Below are 26,802 nucleotides of genomic sequence, written 5' to 3' on the forward strand. Positions count from 1 at the left end.
GCCGTCGCCACGGCCGGGCGCGGCCCCGCGCCCGCGGCTCCCCAGGCCCGCAGGGGGCTTCGCAGGCCTCGATATTGGCGGCCGCGGCAGTGCCTGGGCGGGCCGGCGCCGCGCAGGCGTGGGGCTCGCGGGAGGGAGCAGCGAGGGCCCGCGGGCTCTGTGTGGCCGGAGCGGGTCGCGGGTCGCGGGTCGCGGGGGAGGGGCGGCGTTGCCAGCAGGCGCTCGGCAGGGGCACCCGCGCGCCGCCCGAGGGCCCCCGGCCGGCGGCTGGCGCCGGGCCGGGGCCGGTGCGGGGTGCGGGGTGCGGGGTGCGGGCGCGCCGCGGCCCGCTGTGGTCGGGCCTGGCCTCGGCGCCATGGCCGCCGAGGTGGTGGTAGTGGGATCCTGCATGACCGACCTGGTCAGGTTAGTACCGCAGGGCCCCTCGGCGGCCGCCCGCCCGCCCGCAGCCTGCCCTGGTGCCCGCGCCCCCGCGTATCGCTGCCCCCGGGCAGGGCAAACGCGCCGGGCGGCGGGTGCAGCCGCGCGGAGCTCGGGGCCGGGCCGGCGGGGAGCGGGAGCCGGAGCCGGGGGCTGGCGGCGGCGAGGGCAGGGGGAGGGAGCAGGGCCGAAAAGGCGAGGCGGCGGCGGCGGCGAGGGCCGGGTGGTGTCAGCCCAGCCCCGCGAGCAACGTCGGAGGGAAGAGTGTGGGAACGGGGAGAGGTTTGAACGTGTTGTCTGCTGGGGCTTTGATCAGCTGTCTGTAACTTGAGGCAGAAGCGGGATTTGGGTTTGTGTTCTCAGCTGTGCGAGGTGGCTCGGCGCTGTCTTTGCCAGAAAAGCAGCATTTCGTGGCAATCTGCATAGGAAATCTCGGAGTCTGCTACTCTTTATCAGTACAGAAGCTTGACACGGTTTTAAGAGGGTAAATAAAACTGGTCACCTGTAACTTGTTTTCAGTTCAAAGTACTTGTCCTTGCTAGAAAAGTAAATGAGAAAACCTACTACTGTAGGGAAACTGGAGTTAGTGCCATGATAAAATAGGTTATACTTTGATTGCTTGCAGACTACATTTTACCTGAGTTTGAAAGAAGAGCGAGAGAGTCAGAGAAGGCCTCCTCTGTTCATACCTGTACAGATTCAGAAGTGGAAATGGGAAACCCTCAAAAAAAAAAAAAAAAAAAAAAAAAAAAAAAAAAAGCCCCTTTGCACCCTAAAGTTGGCTTCAAAATTCTGTAATTCTGTTTTTTAAATGAATGGGTTCATTCCTTTTGGTTCGTCTTCTGGGCATTTTGCTTTTAGGTTTAGGCACTTGGGTTTCATTGCCTTTTTTTTTCCACATAGGTAAAATTTAGAARCTTTTAAAAATGGAAGTAGAGAAGCTCATGAATGCTCCTGATTCCAGTAGCCTGGGTTTTATGATAAATACTGTATATCAGAAGACTTCAAAGAAAGTTGCAAGGATTAGCAGTGATGCAAATACTAACCTAAACTGCCTGACTTTGTCAGCACCAGTAAACTTGCAAATCAGTCCTTGATTTGCACTATTTTAAACACATCTGTTTTAAGACTATATATGCAGACTTTGTTAAAACAGAATTTAAAAATATATCTGTCTGGAATGCATCAGCTTGTCCTGCTGGGAGTTCTGCAGTAAGAAACACAAACAATTTCCCAATCTGAATCAGCAGACACTTATATCAAAGCCTATGAGTCAAGAAAGCGTAGAATACATGGTTAGAAGAATATTCTGAGGAGTAAGTACAATTTAAGCATAGACATGCATTCTAAAAATTATAAAAAAGTTAGATAGTCATAGATCCTGTATCAGAAAGATCTAGTGCTTTATGTAATCTGCAGAACACATTGGCAGTTTTCCCAAAAGAATAGTTGTCTTGCAAGTCAGAGTAAGATCTTGTAGAACTCATATTGTCATATATATATATATGTGCATGATCAGATGTGTGTGACGTATATTGAAATATAAAACGTGGTGCTTCAGCCTCAAGAAGTTCCTTTTACTGTCTGTCTAAAATGTGAAAAAAGATCAAAAAGTCCACTGGTTTAAATATGGTCATTTATTTGAAGCCTTTTTAACTAGCCTTACTGTAGCTGAAGGTTAAAACATAGGTTGTAGTTACAGATGCTGTTACACTAAGAWTAAGTGGCTGAAAGAAAGCTATCTCTCTTTTTCACTCAGCTGAGAGGGTTTCTTAAACAGTACAAATGCTGTCAGAAGAATGTATCTGACTCACTGTTATTAGCCTGTACTTTAAGGAGCAGTGAAGGGCTTTTTATTAGTGATAAGCTAATTTGATTCTACGGGAAAAGAATGGACTGCCTCATTCTCTCTGTTAATAACTCAGAACTTCAGGCACTTCATAAGCTAGGGAAARTAGTGGGGTTTAAGTTTAGTGGAGAAGTTCAATCTCACTGAAAACTCTACCTAATAACAATGTAGACACAGTTTACATGCATCCTGGGATACAAAAATCTTGGTGAATGCCTGAAAATCTTAAACTGTAAGCTAGGATGCCCCTAGATGGGGAACAAAACTGACTAGCAGAGAATGATGAGCAGGTTTCTTAGATATGGTTAAAATTGCCAGATTAGGATTAGGATTGATGCCAGTAGAGTCCCTCTTGACTGTCTTTAGGTCTGGGACTTAGCAAGGGCTGTATATTCTAGGTTTAAAGCTAGGGTTCATTTCAGCAGGGACCAARGAACGTAAGATTTCCATCATTCATGCTGGTATTTCAGTAAGGAAAAGGCCCTGASAGCAATGATCATGTTAAGTGCTTGTCTGCCATGCATTTGGAAGCGATGGAATAGATTGCATTGGGTATGAATGTCATACAAGTTAGGGAGATCAGGCAAATTTTTGGACACATGGTGTTTGGTAGGCTTATTCATCATGCAAGCCTATCTTTCTTAGAAGATAATCGCATTGGTTGAGGCTGTGCCAGGTCTAGACAATGCTATGTTATTACTCAAACTGACAGAATACAATCTTGGCCCTCTGTCTGGAAAACTAGCAGCTAAGAGTGGCAGACTAAGTGGTAAACATTCCGAGGTCTTTACAGGAAAGGTACTAAAAATCTGAAAGATAAGCTTAAAACTGCCATTGGACATATGGTAGCCAGATTCACCACTAGAAAAAATTATCATGTAACGTTTTTACTTGGCACAGTAAACTAATGATTTAAAGACGCATAACCACTGCATGAAATAGAAATATACAATTTGAAATTTGCTATGTCATTTTACGTGATGAATAAGAAAGAAAGAGAAGGGCACTGCCTTCCGTTGAAGACAGTATTCAAATGTAATTAAAAAAAAATCAGAAGAAAGGATGATACACCTTTATATTATTTTAAGGAGGAGGGGCCCAGTGGTTTGCTTTTCGCTGGAAATTCTTTTATTGTCCTGTAGCACTGCAGTGGCAGAATGTGTTTTTTCCAAAGTGAATTTAGTATAATCAAAACAGCCTCACGTACATACATGCAGTAAACCACACTCTTTTGGCTTAGTAGGACCAGGAACAAAACATATTTGTGGTCACAATAACAATCAACACTTCATTGGCAATAGCAAGCAATAGTAGTAGAAAACAAAAACAGCATTATTCTGTATGATCTAGATATCAAACCAGACGAGTACCATCTATAGTATTATTTAAATAGTTTCTGCTCTGACTCATATTTGCAAACTGGTCGTGGCAGTGGCGTTTTAATTGATCAGGACAAGACTAAACACATAAACCAATGAGAGTCAGGCACACTAAAAAAAATTAGAATAAACAAGAGAAACTTTGGCATAGTAATTGAAGACAGCAAAAGCAAAGAACAAAATGTAGGATGGARAAAAAGGTCTTTGGATAGTCACAACAGCAACAGTTTCTCACTTTAAGAGAATGAGGCCACAGTCCAAATATTGGAAAACTGTATGTTTGTTAGGACTCTCAAAATTTGAAGTCTTACTTTTTGGTGGACTTCTTTCCTCCTCTTGGATTGCTTTATTAGATTAAATTCATTAGATTCATTAGATTGCTTCATTGAATTCAGTAGAACTTAAAGTTCTGGCTTTCAGCCCCCTGTTGTAACCACTGTCATTAATAATTAATCACAACAAGGAAACTGATTGACTGAAATCCTTCTGCAAGGGAAGAAAGACATGGCAGAGAAAACACTGAGCTCTAAAGCAGTGTGTTGCCAGACTGGAGTGAGCAGTGGTGACAAATGCAAATCTAGAATTAACATCCCAAAGTAGATTGAAGCCTTACAGATGCATTAGGACAGTAATGTCTCTAGGTTGGCACAGCTTGCCTCCTTGCTGTCGGGCTAAATCTCTGCTTGTGTAAAATGGCAAAGGTATCTCTATTAGTGAGATTCTACGTCTTGCTCTTAAACCTTGTGGTGGTTACTGGTAGGTGAGGTGCTGAAGCAAATGCTTTATTGGCTTTTTCTAGTATGGAAATGTCCATGAGCCTAAGATGTATCAGTAGTTTCTTTTTTAAAATGTAAATGAGACTATAATTTTAAACTTCTCTGGGGAATATGTAAAGGAATTTTCTTATGTTTGTTTTTTGAGTGAGCAGGGAAAGTCTCACATATGACTTTTTCTTTGCTTTGTTTCCAGGTCCCTCTCTCCCATGTRTTCTCATTTCCATCATTTCTCATGCATGCGCAGTCACCACCTTTTCAATATTTTTTCTTGCTTTTATTTTTTTTCTACTCCTCAACTTCTGCTAGCAGCAGAGATAAGCGGTATAGCATCCTTCAAATCCATTTTCATTTGTGTATTTGTTTTTAGCTGTAATGCTTCCCCTGCAGCAGCCACTCCTCATTCTAGTTAAACTGCCATTGCCAGCAGCATGGGAAAGTGCAACTGTGAAGGAATACAAGCTTAGTCCAGTTGAGGAAATTAATCTTTTGGATCCAGAGAAGGCATCAAGGCATGAGAGAATGTGTCATCTGTGAGTTGTTTGGTTTATGTAATAGTGAAAAATCTGGGCTTGATTTCAGAGCCTGTATTATTCCCGTGTCTTTGACCTAGCAAAGTTTGGGTGTATAGTAAATGGAGGACAGGCAGGCTCTGTGTTGTGTTGTTCTGCGTTGATTCTTTCAGAGGATCTAAATGTGGTTTGGAGAAACTCCCCTCTGCCTTCTCCCGGCTGGCAGAACGAAAGCTTTATCTAGTYCTCTCCTCTCTCTCCCCTCCCCACCCTGAAGTTAAAAAACATGTTGATGAAATCTTCAATATTGAATTTCAGTAGGAAAATTGTGTTCTCTTCACATACAGCTTTTGAGTATTAGAAATTGCCCAGACATTTATTACCACATGTGGGGCCTGCTCCAAAGCTCATTCAAGTCAAAAGATGTTTTCACTGCTGTGAGTAGTCTTAAAATTGCCCCCACCTCCAACGTCTGTATGACCAGTATATTTCATGTGACAGCAGTCTACAACTTAAGGTTTTAATGTATTAAAAATAGTGGATATTATACTTTGGAGCTGAAAAGCTTTCAGCAAAGTTGATTCAACAAAAGATGACAAAATACGAAAGAGGGAAAAGAGGAGAAAATGTCTGGCTGGATGTTACTTAAATTAACACAAAATAACTCAGCTAAGGCCACCAATTGCTTTTTTTAACCCATTACAAAAGCTRCTTTTGCAAACAAGTTTATGAACTCCAAGTCAGAAACAGTGTGCCATTGATCACAGCTGGCATTCTGTGAAAGAAACTCTTGTTTGTATAACAGAGGATGCTCTGGATTATATCTAAGAAGCACTGGTGGTGTGTAGAACACCTGCTCAACACTTGTCTTTGGCTCTTATCCATAAAAACTTTTATTTTTCCGTCTTAAATCAAGTTTTGGAAGCTTTAAGAGTCTTGGGAAATATGAATGTGAAATCGACCACACAGTGTCATTTGCCTTAAGAGCAGAAAAAGAGTTGCTTTCTGGATTCCATTTAATTAAAATCTCACTACTTTTTTGTTTGGTGTCTTCATTTTGTGACCTATAATTAGGCACTGTCTTTCCTTCCAGAAGCAGTTCCATTTCAGCAATAGCTAACATGGCTCTTGTTTTTTTAAACTTGTTTAGTTTGTTTTTTTAATAGTATGTAGTTGGTAGTGCTTTTGAGCTAAAGAATAGTCCCCATAGTATTCCAGTCAGGCCTGTACTACATGAATACTGTAGCTGAAGTCATGGCTTCCCAGTAACCCCAAGGCAGCACCTGGTATTTGCCCTACTATGCATTTGGAAAGCATTTTGGAGATTATGAGTTGAGAGTCTGCCTTGTAGAAAGACAGGAAAAAGCTAAAGAGAAGTTGGAGGAAAGTTTTAAAAAATAATAGGTGAGGTATGAGGTTTTATTGCAGAAAGTRTGAGGATACTGTGGAGTTGGGGTTGAGATAAAAGGCAGGAAAACTGCAGCCTTAGGATTGTCACATACTGACAGCWCCCCAGCTGTCCCTCTGCTTTTCTGCTGCTTTTTCTGCCAGCTCTGGCTGCCTGCTCACTTTCTGCAGTTTCCTCACATGGCTGCATGGCAAGGTTCAGGGAGAAGCTCTGTTCTAGTCTTGGTATCTTCTCCCTGCAACAGAATTTTGGAGATACGGCACCCAGTAAGTAGTCTCTTACCGCCTCCTTCCCGTGAATGAGTTCCCAGATGTCTGCTTCTGTTCCTACCAGCTGCAGTGTCTGGGTCTGTTTAAGTTTGTAAATTGCTTTGAGATTCTTCAAGATGAAAGGTTCTACTTAAGTGAGATCATTATCGCCTTCTGCATTTCTCCACTCCCTCTTCTCAGCTCAGGCTTCTTTTCTCAAGGTAGGGTCTTGCACCGCACTCAGTATTTCAGGCTGACACACACAAGTTTTAAATTCCAGTCCTTGAGTAGTTTGATGCTTCACAGAGTAGTTAAAAGCTGAAGGTTGAATCTATGTATTTTTCTGAGTTGATGCCAAAATACCTAGCACTCGCTGCATTGAGATCTTGATTCTGAATTTGTGTCTAACTTCATGTTGTTTTGTGTGCTTTAAGAAACTATACAGTTCTCTTCCTCCCACTTCTTAAGTACTTACTCATTCTAGGAAGTATTCCAGCTATAATGTTGTTCTGTGATCCTACACTATATTCTTAGAGCCATACTTTGTTCATGTTCTTGTAGTTAAACTGTAAGCCTGTCAGGGCAGGGATTTCATGTTTGTCTGATGCAGCAAATTTATGGAGTGGAACCCCTATATGTGTTTAGAGAGCTCTTGAATTCGAAATCAGTAATATGGTGTTTGGTCAGGAGAATTTCTGTTCTGTTCAGCTGTACTTCTAGCTGTCATCTTGATCTTCCATATTTTAACCAACTACTGTAATAATTTTTCCCCCCATATAGTATCTTTTTTTTCCCTGTATAGTATTTTTGTGTGTTTTTTCCCAATGTCATTCACATTCCACTGAAATTTCCCTCTCTCCTACTAAAGTGAGGTCATCTTAAACCTGTGTTTTTGATGTTGCAGTCATTTCCATGGCAGTAGACTATGATATCATCAGTGGAGGATTATGCCCTTCCTATGTGTGTTAGCAATTAAAAATTATGGTTTGTGAGATAAAACTAGTGTTTACCAAGCTTTTAAGTTTACTCCATATGAGGCAGGGAAATTATTGCTTAATTCTCAAGAGAGTTCACTTGGGTAATGGAGTAAATGAATTAAGAAGCATTTTGATCCTAGCAGGTGATAAGTTATTTGGGATATATTTTTGATGGCAGAAGAAAATCAGTTACTCCATCTTGTGTTCTCTCACCGTACAAAGAACATTTGTTGGATGCACCATGATGCTCCATATTGTTTTATGGTATTCAGAGCTATTTAATGGCTTGACTTAAAACATYACAATTTTCCAGTCTCATTATATTGGGATTTTTCCCCTTCTAAGGTCAGTAAACTATCCTACACTACCCGCAAAAGTAAAACAAGTGCTCATCAGTCTTTGCGTCTCTTTTAAGGGATGCCTATTTGCCGGCTAGCAGTAGCAGAGTCTCTTTGTTAAGTCTTCCTAGGTATGTACACGCTTTCTTATGGGTTGGTGACAGCAGAGACCAGTTTCAAAGCWGTAATGGCAAAGAAAATTCATTCACTGTCTAGTGCAAAGTGTTAGAGAAATTGCTGTTGCTACAAAATGAATAAGGTGGAGTCACAGTGTAAGTTATTTCATCCCTTAAAATACTTGAGAATTTTTAAGCAAAGGAGGTAGAGTTTTCTAAACAAGCTGGAATAAAGAGGGATGGGAAAAAAGTTAGTTTAAGAATTTTTAAAAAATTAGACCATCAGCCATCAGTATAGGTATTGCAAGACAAGACAAAATTGATAGCTATTTTTAACTTTGAAGTTTAATTTATAGAAATGTGCACATTCCTGTGCACATTTCATCCTGCTTCTTTTCTCGAATACCAGAAATGAACTGTCATCAGTATCAGTTTAAATAATGTGGATCATGGGATTAGGAAAAAACGTCAAAAGGGTATCTTCTGATTACATACAAGATTTACATGTGTCCATTTGCTCTGAAGGGCTGGGATGTAGAAAGGAGTTCCTGGAATTATTACCAAGTTAGTAGCTATGCTACGAAGAAACTCTTTCTGTCGTTAAAGTTCACGGAAAAAGAACCAGGCAATTCCAAGTTGGAATGGAGAAAAGTAGGACAGAGTTATTGTGTGTAGACTTGTGAAGACTGAGATTCCTAATGCCGTGGCAGATTTGGCGCATACTGAGCATGCAGTCAGGTGATACTGTGGCAACCTCCTGACTGGGCAGCTTCCCTATCATTCTGCATTCATGCTGAGGTCTCAGTATCCCGTGTCCAGTATCAACATCAGAAGTGAAGGGGTTGTACTCACTTCTGCTACACAAAGATGTCATTTTAACTCAGTGATGCACAACAGCATATGGTCATTGCTTCGCATTGTAACATCCCATTTTACAGATAACACAACTGTTGTCTTTTGCTTTTTGTGGAGTTCTTAGATTTCTGTGCAGTTGCAAGAAATTGGGCATTGGCATTAATGCTTCAGGATATTTCTTTGGCTTTTACTGTAACCTAATGATTCAGATTGAAAATTATGTTGTATTATTAATGTACCTATGATTGTTTGCCTCACTGAATACTTTCCTTCCGCATAAATTACACACTTTTGGTTGTTTTCCTGGCTATTAYTGAAAAAAAGGCCATTTAAGTTAATACTGTTTTCCGTACAATATTCCTTATAGTCAGAGGAGAAATTGTCTGAAGAAATTCATTTGAAAATATTTGTTACAATAAATACAGTTCTTCTGCATTATATTGTAACACCCAACACTGAGAACATTATATTTTCTCTCTTTTTATGAGACACAGAATGCTGTGATGAATAGTTTTGTTCCATATTGTTAATGAATTATTTGCTGGCTGTACTGTTAATGGAAATAACCTCCTCCTAGATACATTCCTAGACAAAAATATCTTTGGGTGAATTTTAGTACTCTTGACAGTAAAGAGCTGCTGGCACAAATCAAAAGCTGCAGTAAAAATCTTACAGAGTTGATGGTAACAAATTTGTGTAAAAGCACTCTGGGCAGGCATATATATGATGTTGCCTCCAGGAGTTGTCTGAGCTGCTCTCTCCATAGGAGTTTATCAGTAAGGTTTTGTTTTGCCTGTTTTTTACAGCTCCAGTTGTTAGCCCCTATATCAAGCAACAGTAAGTTATGTGATGCTGACATCCCTGCTTCCTTCCAAGCGTAGTATCATATACTTTGAGCCTGAAGAAAATACAAAATGATTTTTCACCAGTGTATTGCCTAAGTAGGTGCAGTTTTATAGAACACGTTGATCTTGGTGACAGCTAATTATAAAACAAGAAGGTGGTAATGTTCTAGAATATATCAATAGTTGCTCTCTTACGGTTTTTATTATTCCTTCTTTCCATTTCTGACTTCAGACCATTTCTAATTCTGTGTTTCCTGTACTAGATCAGTAGTATGTCATCCCCCAACCATCTTTGATTTCCTCTAACTTGCCTCCACCTCTCATTGTTGTCTTTTTGCATCATGTTCTTACAGTGCTGTTTTCTGTATTGTTTTTTTTTCCTGCCTTTCATCTTTCCAAAAATAACTCTTGCTTTCTGAGGGCCATAACTCCTTTTTGCTGAGTTACTCCATCCATCACTTTCTATACTTCCTATCCTCTGTCAGATCCCTGTTTATACAAAATACATAAACCTTGATAATATTAATAGGTAAAAAAAAAAAGATGTGTTAGAGCTTAAACATGAAGGATAGAAAGAATTAGGGAGGCCAGGTCAGGTTCAGCACTCAGGTGGAAAGACAGGCATTTTACCTGTTCTTAGCTGTAATGAAGGTGAATATACCTTCTCCCTCTCATTGTCTGATCCTATTAATATTATTAATTGGGAATATCATGTTAGTGTTCCCGCCCTCCCCCCCCCCCCCCCAAGAAGCAACAAAATGAAAAATGGCCTGTTGAGAAAAGTCATGGTAGTTTTACTGGAGCTAATAGTGCTCCATGTAGAGGCAGTGAAAACGAGCAAGTATGCCATCAGTTTTCATTCCCTGTTGCTAATGAAATTCTAGGCATTAATGAAGACACTGAAGTGGTTTATCAGCCAGATTTATACCTTTTTGATATTTAGAGGTCTATCTTCCCCAAGAGAGCTTAGATAGTGAAAAAGGTACTCACTTAGGGGAGATTTCCTGCTTGTCACAGCTGAACTAACCTTAGTCAAAAAAGCCCAAGCGTCCCCACGCGCACACTCACACACACCCTACAAATTCTCAGCTTTGTTCTAGAAGCTTTAATGTTATTGTAACCCAGTAATTTAACAGATGCCTTTATAATTTGATTGGACTTTAGATAGAACTTTTTTTTTATTATTAGCTAATTGAGAGTGAGTTTCAAAGTAGTAACTTGTCTAGTGAAAGCATTGAGAATTTGGTATATTATGTTTAAATATATTAATTACCCCTTATTGTCTATGATATGTTGAGCCAGTATATAGGTAAACTAAGTATTGTTTTAGTTATACTTTTCATTTATGACCCATAGGGATTCTGTGAGAAGCTTCTCATTACAAAGTTGATGAAAACCTGAACACTTGTCAAAATTCTTGTCTTGGGCTGTACTGTACTTGCGATGACTGGGTAGTTCAGACACATCTGTGATGTTGCTCTTCCTACTGTAGCTTATAAAATGCAATATACTTGTGTACAAAATCCATGTAGAGAATGGGAAGAGGTTGCTTTTTTAATATTTGGAAAAGAGTGAGGACAACACTTGCATTGGACTCAGTAGATGCTATATTTTATGCATGATAATAAATCTGAAGCACAGATTACTTTGCTGATTTACTGGTACATAAAAATTGTGATGACAAGAATAAGGATCTTGTGGCCTATCCATTCAACCACTCCACTTTATTCAATGTTTTCTGTGAAATCCCGTCTTTAAGAGGTAGAGAAGAGATTAATGTTCACTTGTCTTGCTCATCATGTTCAGTTCTTGGACRTGTAAATATCAGTCTTTGCTAGAGTTGCACAGGTTTATTTTTTTGTTTTGTTTTGTATTGTTTTTTTCTGCTATAACCCTGGTATTTCATCATGATATAATATTCCATTCAACCTAGGACCCGTAGGCAGCCTTCATCAGTCCTGGGTGAGCACAGTATGTTTCAGAGACAGTCTATTCTAACATCACCATTAGATTGCCTTTAAAATAATTATGTAACTGCAATTCCAAAAATCATGTAATTGAGAGACATCAATGAAGAACAACGTGGGAGGGAAATAAAGTTAGAGTAGTAATTTTGAAATTTTCCACAATCCTTCTTAAATACAAAACAGATGTTTGGTAAGAATGATGGAATGTTTGCTGAGACTTAAATATCTTACAATAGTTTCATATTTGTTTTTTAAAAATCTTTTTACAGCTTTGAGTTCAGAATTACCCATACCACACATTATGAAATCATCAATGCTATGCCCACCTTTTTCCAAAAAGTTAACTGCTGGTTATATGAGGAAAAGTTACATATTTGTTGTTGCATGAGAAAGCTTTTCACTTTTGGCAGTTAGTCCAGTAAATAATTCCTTTGTGTTGAAGGTTTCATACTCCTAACAAAAATTCAGGAATTTTGATGTCTTGATTATATCCTGCTTTCACTGAAGTGAACTACTGTGTGTTACCATAAATGTTTAACAACATTTGGATGCCTTCTGTTGGTTTCATCTTTAAGTACCTAGTAGGGTAAAATTTGCTTCTGTGCAGAAGGTCAGCAGAAATGTGCACTAACGTTCCTCTTTGAAGGAGGTCTGAAGTGGAATTTGAAGAGCTGTGGAAGTTTGTTTTCATTCTGCATGCAAGGAATTGTGGTCATCTTAAGCTGAGGTTTTAGCTGCACAGTGTTATTTTAGAAGAGGCAGAACTCTCATAAGAAATTATCACTGTTCTGTCCTTCCTACCTGTAGTCTCAGCCATTCATTTCTTTTTCTCCTTTGCTAGGTAATCACACCAATTGTGTCAGTTCAGTTGTTTACCCACTCAGTAATGAAAAAGTCTGTGTTAAAAAATAAATAAATAAAACAACTTTTATTATGCGCTTGATAAAATACATATTTTCCCTGATGGCAAAGCTGATCGAAAAGATTCTGTACGCTCTGCACCAATTCGTCATTCATTTGTTTGTGCTGTGGAGACGGATTGCAAATTGTATAAAATCATACAGGTCTAAAAGAAACCTCTGAATGGATGATGGCTTAAAGTTTTTGCATCTTACTCTGCCACTGTGCTTCAGCAGTATTCTTTGAATGGACTGCTGTCTTTTAAGAATTTTGCTACGCATCAGTTTGGTGGTATTTTTATGATGTTCATTACTATGTGCTGGAGAGAGAACCTACAGTAGCAACTATCCAAGAAATAATGATTGATTAATGAATTGCTTGATAAGCTTTTTCTTTTTTTTTTTTTTTAAGAAAACTGTCTCATGTTTGGGGACATGTGAAGAAGAAAAAATAGAGATTTTCTGTAACTTCTGACCCTTGATAGTTTTTTTCAGTCATTAATGATCTGAAATGAGGCTAAGACCCTAGATTTGAATAGCTGCATAGTTAAACTAAACCATATTTAACTAAATTCCTGAGGCAGTCTCTTCATAAATACTAAAAATTTTCTACCTTTCAATAAGGTATTTTAGTGGATTGCTGAAAGGGATGAAAGAATAAACAAGTTGCGAACATCAAATTTTTAAAAAAGTTGTGGTTGTGGTCCTTTTTGTCTCTTGTGTTATGGATGCTTTCCCATAGCACATGTTCAAATCTGTAAAATGTTAAGCTGGACAAAGAAGACCAAGGCTAAACAAAAAAGTTAAACAAAATTCAAAAAAGATCTGGGACTTTCTTACCACAATGTTGTTCTAATATTCCTAGTTAGAGGCAAGAGCTTGTTTTCACTTTGTATTTGTTCTGTTCTAAGGACCATGAAAGCCCAGTAAGTTCTAGGTCCCGGACAGCGGCTAGTTACAGTTACTCTAGTCACACAAGGATTTTCCCCATCCTAGGAGATTCCGAGGAGGAGAGAAAGAGCCTGTTTTGTTCAGTCATTCAAAGAGAGCAGAGTCAAAGCAACATTGTAGGCCTTCTGCTGTATTCCTTTTTATTAAGATACTTTTAAATGCAGCATTTTTGCTTCTATTTGTATTGATGTAGTGCCTAGAAACTGATTTTTCCTCATAGTTAAGAGTGGAGCAGAGACCTGAACATGTTATAGACACAGAAAAGAATACCCATGTGACCTAAGAAGCAGCTCCTAGATGATCTTCACYTTTCTTCAGGAGAAAAAAGAAAATGCCTGAATGTTTTCTTATTCATCTGAGATAATGTGACTTCTAATCTAACATACAAATTCTCTTCCCCTCTGAATTGCCTGATGAGAAAAATTTTATATGATTTTTCTTCTTTTCTTAAGAAAAATGGTTATGTACTTTTCTGTTTACCTTTCTCGTGCCCACAAAGAACATATCACTTCTCAGAAATGCACTAATATTTTCTACTTTTCTTCAACATATCTAATRAGCTAGGTATGCTCTACCACTTAAWTAAGGCTTAGTCTATAGCATATAGCATTTTCAACATACAAGGTAGAGTCAGCAGTCAAGTAGTAGCTTCACAATCGGCTTCGGCAGGCTGACTGTACTGCTGCCAGAAAAGGCAGTACTGCTCCCTCTCACACTTCCCCTGAGTCCTGGCTGCATGTTTCTTCCACCTGGCCCCTGCACAKTAAGTTGGATCAGTTTGCTGATACGAACTGTGGAAAAAAAATAGTTGAATTAGGAAGGCCCATGAGCAATAAAGGTAATGTAAGAGAAATGATGGGAAAATGGCATCACCATGGTTTTACATCAGCKTAAGCTACCAGTAATAGTGCACCTTTGTGGTACTTTCATGTGTTGGACACAGCAAAGAGATGCTGGTTAGTTATCAGTTTTTATTGGAAATAAACCATGATTTATTTAAAGATTAATTTCTGCAAATGCTGCTCATATATTTCTTTCCCTTTCTCTTTCCTCCTCCTTCAGACTTTGTATCTATGCTTATGATCTAGTCTCTGCTTAGATGAGAACTTTTCAAGAAAATCTAGAATACCATGGAAAGTGGCATTAATGACTCAGTAAGTTGCACTTTCACCTCTGATTCAGTGCTTCAATAAGGTGGTGAATTTGTAATGCCATCCTTCCTGAAGGATGTCTGCCTGAAAATAAAAATGCTTATGATAGCTGTAACCTTTTAGGGAACTTATGGCACATACTTACTGGAAGAGAGGGTTGAAGCCAGTGCAGTGGTGAAATTTTAATTTGTGTACTTTTATTTATTCCAAACCTCTGAAACATAACTGGATGCAAGATTCTTCATTTCTCGTGCAAAGGTACACACAGTGTTGCTCTTACACATCTCAATATTGTGAAAACTCCACTGAAATTCTGGGTGGTTATGTTCCTTTTGTGTAATGTCCAATGTATTTCAGGATGTTAAATGTGAAAGTTCCTCTGTAAACTTGATACAGCAGTGCTATGCACAATTTGAAAAGCATGTATATAATCATCTTTTCCATCTATCGAGTGTTGGGAGCAGAATTTTAAATTCTTATTATTCTCAATGAATGCTTATTCATAAGACACAAGATCAATGAATAGGTTATATGTTTTGTACTATTCTCTCAAAGCTAAACAGAATTTTTCACGTAACTTTAGACTGTTGGATAGCAAATTACATTAGATTTTCCAAGTTAATGTTTTCAAATYACATCAAAGTAGTAAATGATTTTACAAAATGTTTTATATAACAATTCTGAAAGCCAATGTGACAGTTTTTCTCATTAACATATTTAGCCTAGTTTTGGAGTAACATTAGCTTTTTCATCACTTCTAGGATATTATGGATATTCTTTGTGGCACCATCAATAAGCCAAGAATTTATAGGGTTTCTTAATCATGCAGATTACTCATCATTGCCTGCTCATAGCAGAAGCCTAAAATGCTCATTAAAATTTTCTGATGTGAAACATTCAGTAGGCTTGTATAGTTGCAAAATTAAATGGCAAAAGAATAGCATTACATTAGAAAAATATAATTCTTTTCTTAAATACCTGTTTTGGTGAAAGTGAAATGTCCAGGTGTATGTATAGATCAGTACTCCAAATTTGTTTAATATGAAGAATAAAAATAGACTGTTGGAGTGCTGAATTGTTCTGAAAGGACTGGCAATCCTGCTTGAAATTTAATGGTTTTTGTTGTTGTTTACAAAGAGCTACAGGAACTTGCCGCATGTTCTTGCCTAATCTGTTAGCCTATTTTTAAAATTGACTAATTACAAATCACTGTTCCAGCTTGATCCGTTGCCCTTTGCTTTGTACCTTTTCATCAAAACAATAAAAAAGGTCATCTTCCCGTCTTCAACAAGCTGTTTGATTCCCACAGGCAGTTGTTATATCGTGCTGCTTTAAACACTGAGGTCCAGATTCTCGTCTCACTGAGCTTGTTTTTTCATCGCTATAATTATGTTGCTTTCATTGAAGTTGCACATTGATGCCAGCATAACTGAGAGAAGAATCAAGTCATGGTTTAGTTGCTGTTAAAACAAGAATATGTATGGTTGAATATGCCACCTGAAAATGCATATGAACTCAAAGAGCGGCACTATTAGCAGGTGTCTTCTGAAATGCTGCAATTGCTAATCATTATCTAAAAATATATTAGCTTCTTGTGGAAACAAATTCTATTTAGAATAGGTTATAATCTCCTAAAAACACCCTGAAGAAGAAAAATGAATTGAGACTTGATACCATTTTTCTTACTGTAGAATTTAAATAAGAAGACATTGTAACCTATTGGCTTGAGCTGATCTCTATTTTTGGTTTTGTCACTGGCTTCTTGGCTGACCTGAGGCACAGAAAGGCAAAATGACTTGCCTAAGTTTCATACCTACAAAACAGGAGTAACGATGCTGTTCTGCTTTTTAAAGTGTAGTGAGATCCATGTATGAAATGAATTACACGTGAGCTGCTTTTACTGTTTCTTACCAAGGCTGGTAATAAACTATAATTGAAAATAACAGGAAATAACTATTCTTTACTGAATAGGCAATTCTTTACAATTTTAGAAGTAGGCATATAGTACCCTGGCATTGACTGAGTAGCAGCTTCCTCATCTGAGTTTCGTAGCCTTCATTSTCGGCTCCATAGCCATCACTATTTTGCCTTCTAATGGCACAGGAACTGGTGAAAATAGCAATAAATTATAGATGTTACTGTTAATAAACAATACTTATCTGCACTCGTTACACCTTGTTACTTGAAACCTTACAGTTATTCACTGTTATAAACAACCTGCCAGATGCTAGTACAGGGAWCAGATTTACCTTAGTGACCCTTTCCACATTATATAAGGCACTGAATATAATTTTTTTAAGCTGATAYGTTTTTATTTAAAATGGTGTAAACATTTCCCAACAGATTGTTTCTGGCTCTGCCTCTCTGGAAACTAAGTTAGTGCCATTAGCTGTGGACGTGAGCCTTCTGGGTTTCTCTGTGGTCATCCACACAAAATAGGCCTGCTGCCTAAATACCTTACGCTCAAGTTCTACCCTCACATGGAAAACCAGGCTGCGGAATTAGTGAACAGCCCTACTTAGAGTTTGCACCCCAACTTGCATATCTCCAGAATCAGTAACTACTGAACACGCAGTGATCTGCAACAACTCCCATAAAGCAACAATCTTAATTTCTGGAGGTTCAGCACTGGTTTGGTTCCACTAGTTTTGTTTCAGGTTTTCTCAATTTTACAGTAACCCTAAATCTTGGGATTGGTGGATACTGAAATTGAAAATTAGTAGGGAGAAGTACTTGCTTTTTCCTGAAAATTTTCAATTAATGTAGATATCAAAAATGATGTTATTCTATTAACTACATAATTACTCTGCAGACAGGAATGTGCTCCAAAAGTTGCAATACACACACATTTTGCATATCCTTTTCAAAAGCACTCTGTACTGAATCACTAGTGCAGAAGTTTGCCTGATGAACCTTTCTTCAGAATTGGAGGGCTGCGAACTGTGAACCTATTCTAAGATTTATTGGCAAAATAAAGCTATGAAATGACAGACAGGAGCTCAAGGTAAACTCTTCCACATTAGGACAGATTCCTTTGCGTTCTTGCAAACTCTGCTTTTCTCACTGTCCCTTTTCTTCCTATCAACTTTTGGAAGCCTCTCTAGGCTARTTGTCAGTTGACTGAATGGGTTGCTATTACGTGATAGGAGGTCTCCCTTCCACAAGGGTCATAAGCCTGTAGCCGAAGAAATGAAAGAAACTGTTTTTAAAYCTTGTGCTTGGAATGCATTGCTCAAGGAAGTAGAAATTTTGGTAATTCTTGAGTTGTAAAGACATTTTTGAGTCACATATTTTTAACAGAAATGGCAAAAAGAAGCTAGCCTTTTGCATTCAGAGAAATTCTTCCACGTAGTCTCCGTGATGTGTTTTCTTTCTTCTAAATTTTGCTGGAAATACCAAAACATCTGGTAGGGTTAGCAAAAATTACAGTTTTGTTTTGTTTTGTTTTCCAAAATGGAAGTGAAATCAGATTCTCTTGAATACAGATGATGGGTCTGCACTTGCATTAGTGCATCTGGTTCTGGGCACCCATCCTCAGAAAGATGAAAATGTAATTGGAGTGAGTTCAGAGAACAGCAAAATGTTAAGAAGTTACAAAGTTTGATTTATGAGAGAAAAAAATAGWAAAAGTTAAATATGTACAGTGTGTCTGAGTGACAGCAGAGGAGAGTAAGGTTTTGATAATGATCTACAATTTGTGATGGGTGTGAACGCTAACCAGATGAAAAATTACTTAGGATGGTTCAAGGAGGTATAATTAGATGTAATTAAATTAAATAAACAATATGTAAACTTGAGCTGAATGTTACAGAAAAAAAATGTAAGCAGTGAGACCTATAGATCTATTGTTTATCTGTCTTGTGTTAGCACTGGGGAATCCCAGGCAAGAGATCAAGTGCTSCTTTTCTTGTAGGAATGTGAAACACAAAAGAAATAGAATCCCTCTCTTAAGTAATGAATGAGAAGCTTGACTGTGTGGCGTATAAGGAATAAACTTAAACTGGTAACATGTAAAGTTGAGACCCTAAAGGTCTTTTTTGTTGTTTTTGCTGGCTGTTGGACCATTTAGGTTTGTAAGAGTATAACTTATTTTGAAGATGCTTGCTATTTTACTCRCTAATATATGTAAATATTGTTTTAAATTGGAATAGCTTTACCACTCGATTGCCAAGAGCTGGAGAAACCATCCTTGGACATAAGTTTTTCATTGGTTTTGGTGGGAAAGGAGCCAATCAGTGTGTCCAGTCTGCTCGACTTGGGGCCAAGACCTCGCTGRTCTGCAAGGTAAGCACTGACTTGCTCTTGGATTACAGCTGAACAGTTCATGCAAGTTTCAGTAAAACTTTAGATGATTTCAGAAAAGTTGGGTTTTTTTCTTAATCCCTCTTTTACTCCCTTTTCCTGATTTCAGCTATAAATTTAAGCATGAAATGTGGCCAGGACGCTGTTTTTACAGTATTAAGAACACTGCCAGAACCGAAGAATAGCTGGCTAGAGATCTGCCAGAAGTTGCATGTAATCAAAGATTGCAAAACTTAGATTGACGTACCATGGAAAGGAGAATTAGGGAAAGTTTGAGATGTTAAAAATTCAAGTGAACTTGGTTAGCCCCTGCTTTTTATGATGTTCAGTTTTACAACTATTGAGGCTTAATTGATGGCATTCAGTTTGCAATGTGGTATAGTCAAACTGAAATTTACTCTGTAAAAGATTATAAATCAAACACTGTCAAGATGGTTATAAATTTGGGAAGGAGAGTAAAGTCTTGTTTTTCAAGGGTTAAATAATTGTCTAGTTACTTGAGATTGGGATGAGATGTTCACAGCAAATTGTAACACCTTTGCTTGCTATGGGATTTCTTCCCCTCTTCCAAAACATCTTCCATGCAGCAATTYCTAAGACTGGTTCTTGAACTGAGTGGACTGTCAGTCTGATTCAGTTTTGCAAATGCTGTATTGTTAAAATGCTTTTCTTTGATTTTTGCAATTAAACATTATGGTTTTGAGTGATCATTACTAAGATTAAGATAAGATTTTCTTTCTCTGTAGCCTTATTATCTATCCCATGATAACTGTAGACAAAACTTCACGTTGACTGGCCACACTTTGTTACTGCCATAGCTGGGGGAAGATGCTTTGTTGGATCATTGTTGTTTGTCTGGATAGTTTTGAAAAGTACTGGAAACATGCCAAGAAATCATTCCTTACTGATTTTCCAGTCTGATATTTAGCCTAAAAAAGGTAGCTATAAAACTAAATTATACCTGCGAGCATTTCTGTAGGTCATTATCACTAGTTGTTCTGCAGTGCTCTTCTGAGGATATTTGTGCTCCTGTGAGTGATGTGTATTTGTTCATYTTTGTGTTCAAGAGTAATCAGATTCAAGCACAGGATGAATTGGCAATGAATTCTCTGCTAACATTTCTTGCTAAATGTTAAGTGTTTTATTTCCCCTGAAAGTGTGAATTTTGTCTTATTTTTTAATGGTCTTGACTATGCTCAGTCAGTGAAACGTTTCTGGAAACATTTGCATTCTTAATAAAATTTCATAGTTGGTATTACTGCTAGTGGCTTTACAAAACCGTATTTATGCTCTTTTAATAAAACTTAGTCCTATTTATTTCTTTCTGTTGTATATTTATTGGTGAAGAGAAACAGCAGAGAATCCTAGTTTCCTGTTATATCTATAAATTTTAGCATTTTATATTTTTTATTAAAAAGTTAATATTTACATTTGAAATAAAAAGTGCCCTTTATAGCTTCACAAAATGGTCTCACCTCAGGGCACTACAGTCATATTTGCGTAGGCCAATGGGATATTATGAAATCTGTCATTGAATATGACTAGCAACAGTCAGGGAATAACAAGCCATTACAATGAAATTATTTTCACTTTAACAAGTCATTTTAAGGATTCAGGTTCTTAAAGCCAAATTCCTTGCCCCTGCCTTGTGCTCAGTACACATTTTTGTTTTGGTCATAATTCTCAACATGTTTTATCAAGTAAAGGTGCAGCAATTGCTTGTATCAGATGAAGTTCTGGGACTGGAGTCAGTATTAATATCAGAGCAATGTTCCACTGGAGGATGGCATCCTTTTATGAGATTTGCAATGTAGACAGAGAATCTCCTCCATAAAAGTAAACCTAGACATCTCAGATCAAGTGCAAAGGCATCTTTCAGACCTCGGAGCTTTGAAACACAGAAGAAATCCAACGACTGTTGGTTGAGTGTTTTGTTGGAAAGGGAGTTTTAGAATGGGTTACAGTTATGACTAGAGTTGCCATAGATTGCTGCGGATTTTAATTTAAAATCCAAATACTGCATTTGGCTTGTAGAAGTGACAAACGTCGTGTTACTTCTGTCTGAATATCTTTGGAAATGGCTGATGTTAGTCTGGATTACCASTATGTATCACAGTATCAGTCTTAAATTCCCTTCTTCAGTTTGCTCAGTGCGCTAAAATAACACGCTGATGGATTAGTTGCCACTTCAGAAAGASAAGAAAGACAAAGATTCAGAGAAAYGTAGAAGATTATGGTCAGGCAACTAAAGGACCTGAGAAATTAAATGAATAGCTTATGATCATACAAGAACTCTGTGGCTGTACTGAAAAATGTACAACGGTCTTTGAAAGGTCCCAGCTCCCCGAGCTATTTTTTTTTGTAGTAGCCATTATAAAAAAAAAAATCTTTTAAACTTCCTAGATTAAGCTGTTGGAAGGAAGCCATCTGAAAGAAGCTGTATGTGCCGAAAAGAAAGCCTTGTTGTACTTCTGGCAAACAATATGAGATGATCCTTGCTGAGCACTGATGTCACTGGCCTGATGCTGGACATGCTAAWTTTTACTTGAGCCCCAGCTGCATCTGATTCCCACTCAGAAAAGGAGTGCTGTGTTACTATATTACATAGTCAGCTATTTTCCTTCTATAGTTCCAAATGGTCAAAGGTACACAGATATTCTGTAAGCCAAATTTAAGAAAAGCACTGTAAGCCTGAATGCTTACTTCATTTTAAGAACGTAGCTATATCTAAGATGCAGTTCAGAGTATCACAGGTATCTTCAAAAATTTGGTTCTTTTGTATTACTGTCTTATAGTTGTGTTTAGTGCCTGTTTCATTTCCTAAGCAAGGAAAGAAGTAAACRCTCTCAAAAAATTTTTATAGAAAATAGATGAAGCAAAAATGGTCAACCAGTACGTGTTTTCATTATAATYAATTTTCAGGTACAGACTGAGTTTGATTCTCTAAACTGCTAGAATTTTAGCTGTCATATCCATCAGCTTTCCTAGCTACTCATAAAAAACATGATAAGAAGTGGGGAAAACCCAAGCTGAGRAATACTTCTGTAATTCCACTAATTCTAATTTGCAAACTATGTGACGATAATCCTTGTACAAACTGCTGCTGTTCTTAAGATCTTAAGAAAAARGAAATGCTATTTCAGCACATAATATGTTCTGTGGTCAGCAGACTAAGACATTTATTTTTCCATTTATCCAATATTCCATCTAGCAGGGTATGAGAAAAAGGAGAGAATATTTAAAACAATGTTACATAATTTGACATGGTCAGTAAATGTGCCTTTAATCTAAAATGAGTCTGATGCCCAATGCTCTGTCTTCCTTGAGGGCAAAGCCTGAGTGGAAAGATAAGCCCTTCAAATGCACTAGGATTAACTGGGATGGATGCTGATGAACCAACATGGAAAAAACTTTCCAGAGGAGAAGGACCTCCACAGAGACCCCTCCAAGGGCTTCCCTGCAGCACTGAAATGTCTCGCTATGAGCAGAAATACCACAGCTGATCTCAGTTGTTATGACAGTTGAACAATAAGGGATGCCTGTCTGTCAGCTATGTAGGACCCAGACTTGAAGGAAGTTATGTTTCGGTTCAGCTTTTGGAAGATGGTTATGAAATATTTTCCTGCTGAAATAACTGAACAAATGCTGAGATTTGTTGTAGCTGAAGCTTTGTAGGAGCCTGGGGAGGGAGAAGACAAACCCATCTGCTGAAATCCATTCCAATAGCACAACTGCTAGTTTGCAAAGGTGTGCATAGCTCAGGTCTGAAATTGCAGACGGTTGCAGTCATCCAGCCAAAAGCTACCAGAAGTTGCAGCTTCTTGCAACCTGTCTGCCCTGTCTGGAAAGCTGGGAGTGGTYGAAGATGCACAAATACTCTAATGTGCAAACAGTGGCATATTTACTGACCAAAGTAAATGTTTTTTTTTCACTTATTAGTGGAACAGTCCATCTGATTAGGCTAYTTTTGATTTAATCTGCTGCTGTCCTTTTGTAAAAGACTTGGGCCATCCCTATTAGTGCTTTAGATAATTCCCTTATATATGTTGTAGGAAATGAAATACACTTCAAAACATGGTTGTGCAATAGGATAAGTGGAGGGAAAGGGTGTCAGTCTGTGACGCTTCGTATTTTGGAATTCTGAATTGTAGGGTTTGATTTTTATGATCGTTAGTTAGTACTCAGACCTTCTCAAAGCTTTCTGACAGTAAGCAATAGAGGCAGCTTTCTGTACTTCCTAGTTGCTCAAATGCAGATTTAGCTGTTTAATGCCATTTTATGAGAAGATGGATTATTAGGGCTCTTCATGTAACTCCTTGCTCATCTAGACTGTGACCAGGATCTTGATTTAACTACTTCTCTGACAGATGACTCCTTTTCTTTTGCAAAAATACTTGCTGTAATGTTGGTCAGACTTTGATAGTATTCAGATACACAGCTTGCACTTGGAAGTGAAAGCACAAACTATACATGCTAAAACTGGTGAATTAAAAACTATACTTAATGTTATTTTAACGTTAAACAAGTTGTACCATTTTTTCTCCATATACCTCTTCTAATTTGTTTGGCTTTCATAATGTAACAAAGACAAATGTTTATTACTCTGAATAAACAGCAAGCAGAATTCTGTTCAGCGAAAATGATTAGTGGAGCTGAAATTACAAGCTTTTTAACTTGCTGTTAGAAAAACAATAGAGCATAGCTTGACTCTCATAACTCTTCTTAGCCTGATATTGTTGGATAAAATGAACAAAAACTGTTGGATTATAAATAGTATATTTAGTACTGAGAAATTATAGAAATCAGCGGTGCCATGTTTATAGTCACTTTCTAGAGCATAACCACAGTTTCATATTTTTTGCACTGGGGAGACTTAAAGCTAGCAAATTCAAAAAATGGGCTTCAATTAAGAAGGACGCTGAAGTTGCGATTAATGCTTTCAATTTGAAACTGAATAATGGTCCAGAAGTACAAGATTCAGTAAACTTACAGATTTTACAGTCCCCAGAAAGCTTCAAAGTCAAAGAAACAAATGGTCATAAGAGAATGAAACTGTTGAATATAGGGATATTGGTGGAGGGGAGAGATTTTGCAAAATAGGAGGAGAGATCTGCAGAATACTATTACAATAAATAAGGTAAAATACTGCAAAATAAACAGTACTGTATTCTAATTACATCATAACATTCTGCTGACTAAAGCGGATCTATCTGTCTTACTTTTTTTGTACAGAAGATCCATCTTTTTTTCTCTTTTGTGTAGGTTGGGAAGGATTCCTTTGGCAATGATTATGTTGAAAATTTGAAGAAGAATGGTATATCTACAGGTAAAATTTTGTTTTTAAAGAAGCCTTTTGAAATTTGAAAATTCAATTTGAAAATTTGAATTTTCTCATGTGGAAAAGCTGGTTTTAAAAGTTTCCATACTGGCCAGTTGTGCCTGTATTGTAGTTGGGACAATACTTTTTGAAATTGTTTATGTCAATAAGCCTCAAGAGAGAATTTTCTTAAACCAAACCATGTGATATGTTTTACCATTCAAAATTTTGAATAATTGCTTTGACACTTGTGGCAGGAATGAATGAGTATAGCTAAGAATAAGGGAACTTCTGAAGTCAGCTGTACCACTGAAGAAAGAAAATAAAATCTAATGTCATTACCTCTGAATCTCAGATTATTACGTTATTGCAAGTCACCTGAAGATAGTGCATTTGTGCAGGTATTTATGCAGGCATTAATGATGATAGTGCATGGTGAGAAATTGAAAAATCTGGCTTTATTGTCTCTTCTCTATTTTTGAGTGAGAGGGAAGGGATAGAGCAAAAATGTATTTGTTTGCTCTATATTTCACCTTTATTTTGTGAAATGACATGTGCAATCATTTTATAGACTGCAGCCAATCTTTGTTAACACACATGGACACAAAAATCAATGTTAAAAGGCTTTCAGAAAATGGGGAAAATAAACATTTACAGTATTCTGTTACTCTGGTATATTTTTAACTTTGATTTTGTCTTGTGTAAATGTATTATTGTGTATTGTATTATTGTTATAAATGTATTRTTAAATACATAATTACATTTTTGTCTACAAGACCCCTGACACCTTCAATGTGGATAGGATGGACAGATGCAATCACTAAAAAGAAGTTTGATATTCTGTTTATCTTTTCTGTTTAATATGCAGCCACAACCTTCATTTAGTCTGCATTATTCAAATCCTGCTTTGAAGACAGAACTATCAGTAATTTTTGGTCTTTTTTAGTATGCTTCTCAGTATAATATCTGAATATTTCACAAATGTATATAAAGATTTATTCACTGCACAACTTTCAACTTATACAACAAACACGACAAAGCTATCTTAAAAAATACTGTCTATTAGTGTGCAGTTCTAATTCTCTCCAGATCAGGCCTGCTTTGTGAATAAAGCAGTAATCGTTGAGTAGTGAAATAGTCCTTGATCATGTAATTAAAGCTATCAAAGTGCATAGCACTTAATGAATATTCCGCAAGCAACCTTAAGTCTCATATTTTCTGATTTAAATGATTGACCTTGCAATCTTAACATGAATTTTAAATAGTCTTTATGGCAGCAAAGGAAAGTGAAGGAAAAAAATCTCTTTAGAAATTCCATCATATTGCACTTCACTAATACCCACATAGATCAACTGAAGGATTGGAACACTCAGATCCAAGGTAAAGACTTCTTCTGGTTGAATTAAAAAATATTTCAGAATGATATTAGATTGTCACCTGCTACGTTGGTATGTCTTGGAAGGAGATGGGATATTATCCTGGCAAGGCTGGTCTGGAATCCCAAGTTGCACTCCACGATTTGGAGGCAAGGGTGGTTCTGTGTGCATAGACCCTTTCACCCCTACCCAGGCTGATCTCATTGTTTTCTTTAACTTCATCCTAGTTCTGTCTCATTTCAGTCCCTGTTTTTTCATCCCTATCTAATCCTTATCTAGCCAATCCCTGTTATTACACAGAAGGATACTGGGTACACGATGAAAAACCTTGCCATAATGCCAGGCCTATCCATTTCCCCTTCATACCCTGGATCATTTGCATATGGTTTCTTTATATTACTCTCTTGTTCCCTTACAGACCACCTTATCCCCCCCACACACCTTTTTCCTATTTGCTAACATTGTATTCTGCAGGAAGAGGATTGAAAGCGCGGAAGTCACAAGCTCTCTGCTTTCAGTCTCAGTTTGTAGGCCTAGTACATGGTATAAAGAAGCTGTAATTGCATGGAGAGTTCTGCTCTGTCCTTGTCATATACTCTAGCAAATCTGAGTAAGTGTGATGTTCATTTTTATTCAGTCTTGTTCACGTTGGAGCAGATTTTTAAACTGGGCACAAAAGGTACATCTTTGTGAAAAAAGAAAAGCCAGCCCTTGCCCAGGTTTATGGACTAAAATGTTAGAACACCAGAGCTTTTTAAAGAAAAGGTCACCAGAATTTATTTCAACTGAAGCAGTAGATTTTTTTCTTATATCATTTTTGGCAAAAACTGAACTTTTTTGATAGTTTTGTACTACAGTTCTCCCTATCATAGAATGTTTTGGACTGCTGGTTAGTATTTGACAAATTGACTGACAGCTGAAAACAGGTCCTCATAGTAGTAAGTACTGAACACTTTCTACAATAGACAAAGCTCCCAGCCTCACTTCTAATTTATCTGAATAAATAATCCAAAGCTCACCACTGCCTTCATAGCACATTTTAATATTCCTGATGAAATGCAAATTGACAGAGAATTAAATGCTCTATTGTTTTAATGTTTTACTTTTCTCCAGCCTTGA

At 37.8% G+C, this 26,802-nt stretch overlaps 1 protein-coding gene across 2 annotated transcripts in view; it reads left to right on the top strand.

Annotated features, from left to right (window-relative positions):
• The first annotated feature begins 194 nt into the window (after nucleotides 1-194).
• Nucleotides 195-26,802, top strand: part of RBKS (ribokinase) — a 69,087-nt gene continuing 42,479 nt past the window's right edge. Inside the window, exons 1-3 of one of the 2 annotated variants that reach the window (XM_085315892.1) lie at nucleotides 195-405; nucleotides 18,840-18,972; nucleotides 24,253-24,316. In XM_085315892.1, coding sequence (XP_085172018.1) covers nucleotides 356-405; nucleotides 18,840-18,972; nucleotides 24,253-24,316 — 247 coding nt within the window. In that variant the 5' untranslated portion in view covers nucleotides 195-355. Of the gene's footprint in view, nucleotides 406-14,667; nucleotides 14,692-18,839; nucleotides 18,973-24,252; nucleotides 24,317-26,802 lie in introns of those variants that run through there. The other variant, XM_085315891.1, reaches the window with a different exon arrangement.

This window comes from Rhea americana, unplaced genomic scaffold, assembly GCF_003343005.1.
Source record: "Rhea americana isolate MKP2758 unplaced genomic scaffold, rheAme1 scaffold_44, whole genome shotgun sequence".
Lineage (NCBI taxonomy): Eukaryota > Metazoa > Chordata > Aves > Rheiformes > Rheidae > Rhea > Rhea americana.